At 40.8% G+C, this 12698-nt stretch overlaps 1 protein-coding gene and 1 non-coding gene across 4 annotated transcripts in view; one reads left to right on the top strand and one right to left on the bottom strand.

Moving 5' to 3' along the window:
• reln (reelin) overlaps positions 1 to 12698 on the bottom strand; it is a 94154-nt gene that overhangs the window by 32363 nt on the left and 49093 nt on the right. For all 3 annotated transcript variants that reach the window (XM_086027857.1, XM_086027858.1, XM_086027859.1), the window contains exons 5-11: positions 3199 to 3231; positions 3023 to 3101; positions 2846 to 2942; positions 2458 to 2509; positions 1102 to 1207; positions 768 to 1008; positions 546 to 691 (exon numbers count right to left, since the gene is read on the bottom strand). In XM_086027857.1, coding sequence (XP_085883983.1) covers positions 546 to 691; positions 768 to 1008; positions 1102 to 1207; positions 2458 to 2509; positions 2846 to 2942; positions 3023 to 3101; positions 3199 to 3231 — 754 coding nt within the window. The remainder of the gene's footprint in view (positions 1 to 545; positions 692 to 767; positions 1009 to 1101; positions 1208 to 2457; positions 2510 to 2845; positions 2943 to 3022; positions 3102 to 3198; positions 3232 to 12698) is intronic.
• On the top strand, positions 8483 to 8564 carry trnal-aag (transfer RNA leucine (anticodon AAG)). Its single transcript has one exon. It is a non-coding gene; the product is annotated as a tRNA-Leu (tRNA).

The raw sequence follows: 12698 nt of genomic DNA, 5'->3' as shown, positions 1-12698 counted from the left end.
CTTTTTCACATTGACCAATCTAAAGTGTTGAAAATGGCTTGCTCTTTATCACGATGCAATGCTAATGGTTGAACAAATTTGCCATTTTTGCAATATCCTGAAATGTGACTTTCGGAGGTACAAGGTTTTGGCCCGACACCAGCGATATTCAAGTTCAGTAGTGGTATGAATTGATACAATATGAAAAACATAAAACACTATAAAAATAATGTGAGTAGCAATTAAAGCCACTAATGAAGTCAGTTGTGTTTTCTAATAATGTACAGGGTGTTCCAACAAAATTGGCATCATTTGAAATATAAATATCAGAGCATCTACAAGTCCAAGGTCAGTGTTTCTTTCTTGTTAACTTTGCCTAATGTGAACTAATTTCTGAAAAAGAAAATACGCTTTTCAAACTCCTCATCTTTCCTTACTACACGCCAAAGAGTTGTACGAGAAATCGTGTTTTCCATAGGTTACGAAACCATGTCATTTTTTTTCTGGGACACTCTGCACACTGTCCATCAGCTGATAGTGGGTGTATGACCATTATCTTGACTTACTTTGAGGGTGGGCTCTCAAAATCCTCCTCCCAGTAGCTTCTTCCCTCCTCACGGTGCAGGTCGATGTCTCTGCTGGAGGCGAAGTTGTGACCGACTGCCTCACCTCCATGGAAATACAGAGAGTTGCCTTCTGACTGGCAAGCATGCTGTAAAACACAACGTATTGTGTTAGATGATCATATAAGAGGAGGTAATACAAAGCCTTAAGTCATGTCAAAACACCTTGACTGTAGCACCGGGAAAAAAGAGCCAGTTGGCAGTGTCTGGGGGGTCTAGATTGTCCTCCATCAGAGGAGCTTTATGAGCAGCGTTGAGCAGCAGCACATTGTCCAACCCCCAGCAGGATTCGTAGCCTTCTGGGCCTTGAGGTTCTTCCTGAGACCAGCGGAGGTGAACATTCTCGGCCCTGGACCTCGGTGGCATTGGAAGAAGGTGGACGAAGGTGCTGCTGTTGGTAGGAGCTCTAGAGGCACACAGTGAAGAGGTTTTCATTGAGTTGCGTGAGGCGTCTATTTAAAAAAAGGGATTTAAGAAGAGGGAATGAATCGAGAGGGACCTGATCTTCTCCAGCGTGATCCAGTCAGAAGTGTTGCCGTTTCCACTGAGGCTGTATGATACGATGATGCTGGGGTCGGAGTAACTGAAACGACAGGAGCCTGAACCTGGACAACACATGGACATATGATGACTTTTGAATGAAATCGGTCAAATGTAGTTTGAAAGTTCTTTTACATCAGCTGAACCAGATGAGCGGGAAAATTATAATTTTCCACTAATGCACAAAAACATAACTTGGTGCCTTTAAATTCCTTTGATAGTTTCCACATTTGGCCATGTGCAAAATAGTGTCGAATGGTCTCATTATGGAAATAAGTATGGAAATATACATTTGGAAATATTTAAATAATTCATGAAAGCTTGTAGATTCTTGTCTGAAAGTTTTTGAAACACAAATAAGAATTATTTATGATTGATCAGAATTCTTCAAAAATACAAGGATAAATGCCTCTTGTAGTCGCCCATTTAAAAGGCTCTCCATCTTGCAATGGTGAAATCTTTCTTTAAAACCTTCTTGTGAGACCACGTTTGTAATGTATTTGTGTGGATGCTTTGGGATACGGTGGGTTCAAAGGTCATTAATGGAGGATGCCAGTGCCTGCTTTCCCAACTGTTTACTCTCCATGATGGTGCAGCATCCGTGTTTTGTCAGCGTCTATATGTACTACACTGCTCCCTCCCCGTTCGGATACAACCGAGCATGAAGCAGCCACCACTTAACTGCGCAGCGTTGACTGTATAAACTCACATGTATGACAAAACACAACTAAATAAGACAGAGAACGAGGAAGAGGGAAATGGGAATGGTGCGTTCAATCGTGCCTTCCCATGAGAACCTTCGGATGCATATAATGGTCATGAAAAATAGAACATCTCTAAAAACTCTACCATGGCCTACTGGGTGCTTCGTGTAAAAGATTAATAAGCGAAGCGGACCAGCGAGAGCGTGAGATGAGCAGGACTGTATTGTGTACAAGCCGGCGGAGCGAAAGGTGAGCGCAAAATATGTCTATTTCCTGGAGCTACTCAGGCACTCGTTGTTCCAGATTGCTTAAGACTGACACATGCAGTGTGTTCGGTGTTTGGACAATGCTAAAAGGACTTGCACATATGCTTGTTCAATACAAAATGGGCTTTCGTGTAATATTTTGTTGAATGTGCATGCAGGGGTGCCATAAGAGGCAGAAAAGTGATGATAAGAATATTAAGGGCCTTCGACTGACAGGGGGTAAACAAAATTAATTGAAGAATCATTTGAATTTGTGACATTAAAATGCTGGTGCACAAAGTGAATTCGTTTTTTTACAGAGGCCCCAAATCCTTGGAAGCATCCCTGAGTGCATTTAATACTCACCCAGGGCAAACTGAAGGACAGATGCTGTGCTTGTGTTGAGAGGGACAGTTGTCTATAAGACATAGAGAAAGGGTGGTTAAGGACATTATAGCGTCACTGTGAAACCCTAAATTCTTTTTTTTTTCTTTGTATGCCCAAAACATCTATTCATTCGTTCTGTATCACTTGTCCTAATTAGGTTTGTGGGTGAGCTGACTTTTGGCGAGAGATGGGATCAATCAAAGGGCACAAACAGACAAACAACCATTCACACCAATGGACAATGTATAGACTTCAATTAAGCTAAAATGCATATTTTTAGAATGTGGAAGGTTGGAGAATTTTTTTTTTTAAAAACAACAAAAAATGGGTACAAAGCTGTCCAGGACTGCTCACAGATGGCACTTACCAACTCTCGCTCTCCAAGGGCCTCACAGAAAGTGACCGCTCTGCCGTGCATCAGAACACCGCACTGCTCGCCCAGCTCGCAGTTTGTGCACTCAGACCTGCACAGGAATCATAAAAAAGATAAGTGCAATCAAGAAAGTGCATGAATTTGAGTTTTGCAAGAGGATCAGCTACATACCAGATGGTTGGGTCCAGCTCCCCTTGCAGGTTTGAATCAAAGTCGTCACGCAGCACAGCATGGTTAGCGTGGACCTCCACTACAAACGGATAGACATGCCATTTGCTCAACGTTAGACACTGAAGATTTGGAACATTTAATAATAAGAAAAGCCATGTACTGAAATGCAGACTCACATAGACTTGGTCTCAGTGGAGACTCTGTTGGAGCTGAAACAGACAGAAAATGAGTCAATATCAAAAGCCAAACACATTAGAAACAAACATGTAATTCCTGTGCAAATGATACATTTCTGCCTGAAAACTCTTAAAATTGTTGCCCCATTCACACACCCATACCTGTCAACCCCGGGCTGTGCTGAATCTTTCAAAAGTTGTAATTTGCCCATACATTTCTGGATATAATCTTACACAGTATTTATCGCTCAGCGGGAGAGGCGGGGGAAACGGAACGGACATTTCTATATAGAAACTTACACAGTGTTTATCGCTCAACGGGGGGGAGACAGCCGAAGTTTACAGTCGGAATCGCTAACGGATGCTCCGGATTAGGGCCGAAATGGGCAAGACGAGATCGGTCTAACAAAAAATGAGTTTTTAATTGTTTTTTTTCCCGTACAAAAATTGTTATACGGCGTACACAATGATCCAAAAACATATAAAATACGGGGAAAACGTATAAGTTGACAGGTATACACACCGTACATGATGTTGCAGTTAGCACTGCCACCACGTAATCAATATTAAAGATGCTGATAATCAAGTAAATGCTTTACTGGTCGACAGATCAAATGTGTGGTGTTCACCCACTGGGGAGGTAGAAGATTATTTGGAATGATTTAGGCTTTGGAAATGAAAGTTTGAGTCCTGCTGTGCACCAAGTAGATGCTAGTCCACTTACTGAATACAGTAAACGTGAATCAAAAAGGCTAAAATGTTTGTAGTTTTGCCTTGTTTATCATAAATTATTGTATTTACAGATGCCTATTCATGCAAATATTTAAATAACAGCTCAATCACTGACAAACACATTGTATCCCACAAATACTGTTCGGTATGTACCAAAGTGGTTCAGCAAAACGGATGCTTTCATCTTGGGCCCAGCTTCAACAACACTGCTACTAGCCATTCAAGCGAAATATTGTCAATGTCAGTAAGAAAAAAATCATAACTTTATCAAAACTTAAGGAAGATGTACTGTTCAAGCACTGTAGCAAAATTTGAACCTGATCCAAATCAAACTGAGGCCGATGACAGCTATGAACTATAGTATCGCCAGGTTTCCCACAGCGGGACACAATAAATGTACTGTACTTATGATATATGTATTTAATATGTTGTTACGCCCCGACTTTAAGTTGCTCAAGAATCATCCTGGAAGTGCTCCATGCTGCTTAATGCTGCATATAGGCAAACATAGTTTGTGTGTACAAGCAGTCACTAAGTGCATACATTTTTGTGGGCCTCGTCGTCAATCATGTGCTGGTAGAACAAACTTTGGTGGTGTCCTGGCCGGCCGCAGCTGTGGTCTCCTGGCCGCCGATGTTAATTCCTTTCAGTCATGAAGGGCCGGGCGGCCATGATTAACGGTTCACAGCCAATTAACTGCTGTCCTCCCCAGAGAACTTTGCGTGCTCGAATGCGGCAATCCGTGGCCCGGGGCCAAGCTAACACTCTAAAGCATCACTCTCCACAGAGATGTACTGAGCAGAAAAGTATTAGGACTCAATGAATCAAATATGCAGCATTAAAATGTACAGTCTGCCACTTTGCAATGTGTTGAATTTACAGAACATATATGCGACCTTTGTGCTTCAAAGCTGAGGCAGTTGTAAATAATGGGACTGAAAAGGTAGCGTGTTTAGAATTCAGGATGGATTTTTCACCAAGCAAGATTCAGAATTGTTTTCTTTACCTTTGCAATTGCCAAACATGAAGAATCGCTGATTTGCGTTGCTTCATTTAGTCACCTGTCAGGGCATTAAATTATGTCTAAGCAGGATTTTAGTAGGGCATCATGGTGAACCCGTGGTTAGCATGTCTGCCTCAAGGGTTCCCTCAATGAACTGTAGCTTCTCAGTACCTAACCGAGACACTCTTGCCACCATGCTTGACTGGCAAGACACACTTGTCTTTGTGCGCCTCGCCTGATTACCACACACACTTCACACCATCTGGACCAAATAAGTTTATTGTGGTCTCATCAGACCACAGGACATAGTTCCAGTAAACCATGCACTTTGTCTGCTTCCATTGAGCAAATGCCATGTTTTCTTGTGCATCATCTTTTGAACAGGGTTCCTTCTGGTCCCAGCCCAATTTGATTAACTGTGAGGTATACGGTCTGAGCACCAACAGGCTGACCCCTCACCTCTTTCACCTCTGCAGCAATGCTGGCATTACTCATATATACTCGACCATGGCGAGGCCTGCTCTGAGGGGAACTCATTGTTTGAAACCATTGTACTGGTCTTGGCCACCGAGGCTGCAGCTCAGTTTCAGGGTTGTGACAGTCTTCTTACTGGATACTGTCTGGATGGTGGTCCAACACACATAACACAGTTGTGTTTTGTGCAAATAACAGATCTATGTGATACAGTGTAATGTATATTCTTGAAGGAGGGTTGGAAGGACCCAAAAAGTAAGGTCTCTGTAACTTTTAAGTGTGACGGTGCCTTTGACCTCATTGAACAATGCCACCCTTGAAACCAGTTGAGCTTCTTTGCTCTGCTGTGGTATAAAGCCACTGAAGAGACTGAAGAGAGGGATAATCTGCCTCCATAGTTTCAATCCAGGATGAGCCTGCCCATCTGATAAAACACATTCACTGATATAAAACTGAGGGTTCTAAAATCAAGTAATTATGTTACTCCAGTCAGTGATTCGAAACTGGTTATAATCGATTGAGTCCAAAATGAGTGAGACAAACAATGTGCCTTATTCTGGGAGAAAGAGAAGACGTGCTAAATGGAAAGATTTCCACTATATTGAGGTGGAGGGGAAAAAAAACGTATGTTTGATTTTAGTAGAAGTGAAGGAATGTGGCTACAAGATAGCGAGGAGACACAGCAAACCTGAAAAGACACATCGCAGTTCACCGCTAAGACATCATGGTAAGTTAAAAAAAGTTTGGTGTTGGTTCTATAAAACGTAACATTAAACCAACGGCTATAACATTCCAAAAATAACGTTAAAACGACTGCAAACTGATGCTAGCTAACTAGCGTGTAGCATGGAGCGATAAGATCCACTTGTTGCTCTACTGTAATTGTGTGTGAATTTGAATTTGTACTAATTGAGCTGCGCATGGATGCAAACTAAAAACTAAAATGAACTAAATTCTAATAAAATAAAAACAACTTTAACCAACATGTTCATACATGAAATAGCCTAAATGTAGTGATTGAAGTAAAATCGTCTATGTTTTGAATGTCTGGGGTTGCCAAAGTTTTGTGATATCAAAATGTGGTCTCAAGATTTAAAAAAACAAACAAAAAAAAAGGTTTGGGAACCACCGCTTTAGGAGTGTGCATCACGATGTATTTATTTAGTGAAATAAAATGCTTGTCTTCACCGAAACATCACAAGGACATTTGATTTGAATTGGCATCAATATTAATATAAATAAATGCATGCAAGCATAACTAAAATATCTGCAATTACTTCTGCATAAAACAGAATAGTTTTTTAGTATGAGTTTCAAATGGATTGTTACATGTACTTTTTACAGATACTCAGCATTTTTTTTTGTTAAAAAATATCCTGACTAAATGTTGACTGTTTTGTTGACTAGACGAATAAAAGTATGTTTTCCTGGACTAAAATAAAGACAAAAATGCTCAATTAAAACTTGACTAAATAAAATCGGGATATGGTTGACTAAGCCTGATAAAAACTAACAAGCGTGATTTAAACTGGACTAAAACTGAGACTAAATTTAAAAAAGGCTGATAAAATCAACACTAATACCAGGCGGTTTAGCATGTGTTGCTTTGGCACTCCTTGCTGCTCAGCTTCACGGTGACAACGCTCGCTGTACAATGCAGCCCATTAAAAGCAGATCAAAGGCCTCCCCGAGCACTTCTTGTTCTCCGCTTCTAATCCTTCAACGTCTCATAATTCTAAACACACACAAAGCAGCAATTTAGCATTCCTGATACACGCATGCCGCGCATTCTTTGTGTGCCTTGTTTACGTCCTTCCTAAAGCGTTATAATAAGTTGAATAAATAGATGAGTAAACAGTTTACAAAAGCAAGCAAAGAGAAATTCCGACTAATCCACCCACTCAAAGTCCTGTAAAGCACACGCTTGCTTGATACTCCGCTCTCTTCAACAACCCTTCTAAATTGCCTTTGGTCTTGCTAACTGAGTCCAATTGGCTGCAGAAAAGCCGAGAAGTTTTTCTTTTCTTTTTTTGGGGGGGAGTGGGTAATCCTTTCTTCAAAAAAAAAAAAAATGGACTCATTTGCTGTTTTCTTTCTCCATGCTTCATCAAGCTCGCTCTCGCTGTCTTACGGTATATCAGGCAGTGCCGATTTACCCTCAGCGCTTCCGGACCAGACAGTGCTGCTCATTTCACTGGGATTAATCCCCTCTCACTTCCTTAAAGACTTCAATTACTGCCTCCTCTATTAGCAGCTCATTTCTGCTAATGCCTGTATCTTCCTAGCCAGGGTTCATAATCGAGCATGCACACACAGCGGCACACTTGCGCAATCCTAACTGCTTTTTTTTTTTTTTTTGTGCTGATTTTCACAAGCACACATAAACAGGAAAAAATAAACAGAAATCTGTTGCACCAGAACTAAAAGCGGAGTAGTGCTATTTTTTGGGGGGTTGAATGATTGTAACGAGCATAAGCTTTGGCAGATTTAGACATCTGTGCACAAATGGAGCAGGGCACAAGTCATATAAAATCTTCTCCCCCTCTTCCAGTCTCAGTCCGATCCTCACTCTAATCTCCCCTCTCTCGTGGCTTTTTCTCGCCACTCCGTAAATGCCATCCGCCCTGCTCGCCCCCCTCCACTTTGCTCTTTTTAACTTCGTCTGACTCACATCCTCAACAAGGCGAGCCGCGTTTGAAGTCGCGCTAACTGGCGGTCGCAATTATGCTCTCCCCAGGACTCAGGATGCTGTTGTTTTAGCTTCAATGAATTACTGAGATGAGATGATTCTCCGGGCTCAGGTTGCAAACACTCCAGTCCACTCTGTGAAAAGATGGGCCTCTGTGTGGATTTCAATTGACATCATTACAGTAATCATATAGGTGAGTGGAGGCAGGCAAGGAGCCACTAGAAGATACTAATATTTCCCAGTTCTAGCCTTCTTTTCTCTGATAGAGGTTGTAAGTGCAGTTGGAAACAAACATTGTTTACTCCACTCCAGCAAGTTCAGTATTCACGCTGGGGCTGGTACTCATGGTGCAAACGATATTAATACCGGTAATAGAGCACAACACCGGTAGCGTGGCCGAGCGGTCTAAGGCGCTGGATTAAGGCTCCAGTCTCTTCGGGGGCGTGGGTTCGAATCCCACCGCTGCCAGTAACGTTTTGTGAATTTCCCTAAGTGTCTACGTCTCTCTATTTAAAGACAGGCATAGTGTGACATGTGCCCTTTTTCAACTAAAAGCTGTCCTCAGTTTCACAATTTCCAAATGGGTGAAGCGCATGGTGTGGAGACCACTACAGAGAGAAACAAGAGTTTGTCCACAGTTGCAATTTTAGCAATTTGTTTTAGCAGCTAATACGTTAAAGGATTATGGATACTACAAGACACAATTTTCTGTCGAGCAGCTCAAGTGGGTGCAGCACCCTCTGTTGCTGGAGTATCATATGCCTATAAAGGCCTCTAAAGTGAGATAAAAATAGAACCGCTGATGGCTGCTGCGTCATTGTAGGCATTCAATAACTCTTTACACAGCTGCCCTCCATGATGAGCATGAGAGTAAAAGTGTAATGGCGGGCAGGTGTAATAATTACAGGCGGACATAAAACAGTTTGAGGTCACGAACGGCACAAGAAGGCACGCTAAGTTAGCATCGGACATACTTTACATTTCAAGATTTAAAATTTAGGTCTAGAAGTTTTTTGCACTGTAAGTATGACCACCATTGTGTAGCAAAGATTATTAATAAATTATGGTGCTTCAGCTCACAAATTAAAAAGGTAAAATATAAACAATTCTTTAATGAAACACAGCTTTAAGACAAAAAGAAAATAATCTAATTACGACACCCACAATGTACTTTAACTCCTTTGGGTTGTGCTGCTCCTTTTTTCATTATTATTTTGTCACATGCAGCCTTTAAATAGTTTTTTGTTTTTTGCAAATAGTTTCAGGATTTATTTTACTAAAGAAATGCCTGTTGTGTTCTTTATTATTATGCATCATTTTGATTCATGTTGTACAGTATATTTATATGATGTAATCTGATGATATCTTTGCAATTTTTTTTTAAAATGTGAGGATATGAGTTCCCACAAGCAACCAAATTTGTAATTTGATCTAGAGCAGGGCAGGAAGGTGAACGAGTGGTTAAGCATGTGTGCTTCACAATTCAGTGGTTTGGCTCCTTCAAAATGCATTTCAGGTTAATTGAAGACTCTGAATTGTCCACTGGCTTTTATATGAGCATGATGTTTGTCTCCATGTGCCTGCAACTGGGTGACAACTGGCCTAAAGTCAGCTCGGATAGGCCCCACCTGACCTGCAACAGTACTGAGGACAGGTGTTGTACAAAACAGTTGCAATTTGATGACGTGTTGGAAATATATATTTGAGTTCCCAGACGGAAGCAAATTTGTAACTTTGGTCTTGAGTTGAAAAAGTTTCCAGAGTCATTTTTAAGGATTTCTGTCACAAATAGTGGACAAGGTCCATTTCAGATTTGCTGAAAGTGAACACGCAGGTCTGGCATGAGTGAGGTGACGCGAGAGACGAGGCCCTCCATCACTTCTCTTTTGCACCGCGATCAAGCGTCCCTCTGGGAGCAGTGGCCTCTGTGAGTTATAAATTCCCGTGATAATCCATCTGGGTTGCAGTGTACTGCTCATAAAGAGCAGATTTATTTCCCTACTGGAAATGAGGACCCAATGGCGCCGGGCAGAACGCCGGGACCGCTGGGCCTGCTGTCATGAGGTGGAGCTGATGGACGGCTTGCTGGCTCGACAGGCACAACCACTCAGACACAGTCCTCCACATCTCCTGCCATGGACTCCTCTTATCTGGATAACTTAGTATGAATTTAGTGGGGTGTACTTCGTTTACCTAGCTTCCTGTTTTTTAATTTAAATATTTGCTGTAATATCCTACTCACCTACTCGCATATTTCGGGGTTTTTTTATAAACAGAGAAATTTACACTGCCCCTAAAAATGTTTATAATCCATATTAACAGCCTAACAATTAGCCTATATTAATAGTTTAAACCATAAATATGTGTATAAGTGTTTTGGGATTATAGTATGCCGTATATTTATAGTAATATAGAAATACACTTTAATTTCAAACTCATTTTACACTACCCTTAAAAACCTAGTAAACTTGAGCCTTTTCATGGCCAATTAGCAGAGAAAAAAGAAACAAATGCGGCGGAGACTCTCCGTAACTTCTTCTTTTAGCCCCACGCCAACAAACTCAGAACAGTCGAGATGTAGAGGATCATTTCAACATACTACCGAGACACAAATTACAAGTTTCCTAGTAGCCGAGGCTTTGGTGCCATCTTGTGGCATTTTAGGGAATAGGGGAGGATAACTTTTAGTTGAAGATAAGTTCCATGCCTGACTAATCAGAATATATGTTCTTTAAGTCGTCATCCTGGCTAATTGCCTCGCAAGGCAGGCTTGGTCGTCTCCATCTCTCCCTCCAACTTTTCTTTTCACTTTTCTTCCTCCCTCCTCCAAGGATCATAACCCTGCTTTAGATAGCTTTCATTTCTATGGCTCTTCAAAGCATCAGTCTTAAGCATATGAAGAGGCTTGGGCTGGCCTCGTACTTCTTTTTTTTTTTCATAATTATTCCACTTTGAATGCTAATCTTTAGATTTCAAGTAACTTTTGGCTCAAAGCACAGCCCGCATACTGTAGAAGCGGTTGAAAATATGATCCTGTCAGATGAGTGGGGTTATCACAAAAATTTAAGCACACTCTGATTTGTGGACATGTACACTTTGTCATATTTCCTGTCATCCCTGTTAGCTATCATTTCCAGCTCCGAATCCCTTCTTCATGGCCCCCACCCGTTAATCAGTGTCACAGTTGGATTTGTTTACTACAGATCATCATGTATACATCACTGCGTGTTGCTCTGCTGCCACTTATGACATTTGTAGACCTTGAGGTTTAAATCTTTGCAGCTTGTCCACTCTGCTTTTCATTAGTGGGATTCTGCGGGCCTTGCCAATAAAGTGTCCTACTGTATGTTTGGCTTTCAAAATCAGACACAATCCACTTCCGTGTTGTTGGTTGACCTCCAAATCATTCCAATTCAAAACTCATTTTCCCAAGAAGAAATTCTGTTAAGTCAACCTGTCGCCATAATTAAACATTCGCATAAAACTGTACAGGTGATGTTTTAAGTAACATTTTGGCATTCTCAACTGCCATACAAGTGTAAAACTGGTTCTATGTTCATCACTACACAAAATCTGGATTTTTAGGGGTGTAAAAAAAAAAGTTATATACATTTTTTTTATTTTTAATGTATTGTATCTTTCAAGGCTTTAATAAGGCAGCAATGTTGTTGTTTTAAATATTTGTGTGATTTATGTTTAATATGACAGTAACCTTCAACTTCAAGAGGTAATAAACAGTTGACTCTTATTTTTTGAAGAATTGGTCCCAATCTGCTGAACTGCTGCTTTTTGTCAAGTGTGTTGAGTTAATTGAAACCATACGGCACACATATCTTAAGTTTTTGCTCGCAAGGAAAACCAAAAAAATTGGCGATAGCTCGTATCTCCAAAGACTCCGTCACTCATACCATTGAATATGATGATTTTTTTCAAATCTAAGTTTTATTTGGCTTTTGAGACATATTTTCCAGGACATTTTTGCTAGAACTCCAAATTGTACTATTTAAAGAGAAAGTCAACGCAAACGTTAGTTTTTTCAAGAATATGTTCTATTCAAGCCCACAAGTAGAAACAGGGCATTCTGATAAATATTGCGTTTGTGGAATAAGTTTTAATCCATTAATTTTTAGCCATCTCTGGGGGCGACCATTTTGTCTTCTGTCGAGTGAAAATTACATCACACCTGCTCACAGCGACCAATCACGGCTCAGATTTAGAAAACAGGTCAGCTGCGATTGGTCGTTGTGAGCAGTTGTGATGTCATTTTCAGTCGACAGAAGACAAAATGGTTGCCTCCAGAGATGGCTAAAAAAGAGTGCATTTTGCTGCTTAACTTATATTCCACAAACGCAAAATTAATCATAATGCCGTGTTTCAACTAGTGGGCCTGCTGGGAACATATTCTGGAAAAAAATATGTTTGGGTTCACTTCTGCTTTAAAGGGGCGTTATAAAATAATCAGTGGGTAGATGGTGGTGAGGTGATAGATCTCTCACCCAAGGAGGTAACGCACATAAGATGAAGTGCTTCAGTAGGCATGTCATTCAAAGAATATATTTTTTCATTTACCACCTCAACCTGTTAACAAAAAGGCATGGAGAG

Source organism: Filicampus tigris, chromosome 4 (assembly GCF_054856515.1).
Source record: "Filicampus tigris isolate MCC_2025a chromosome 4, RoL_Ftig_1.0, whole genome shotgun sequence".
Taxonomy (NCBI): Eukaryota; Metazoa; Chordata; class Actinopteri; order Syngnathiformes; family Syngnathidae; genus Filicampus; species Filicampus tigris.
Note: the sequence above shows the minus strand (reverse complement) of the source record. Positions and strands in the feature narration are given on the sequence as shown.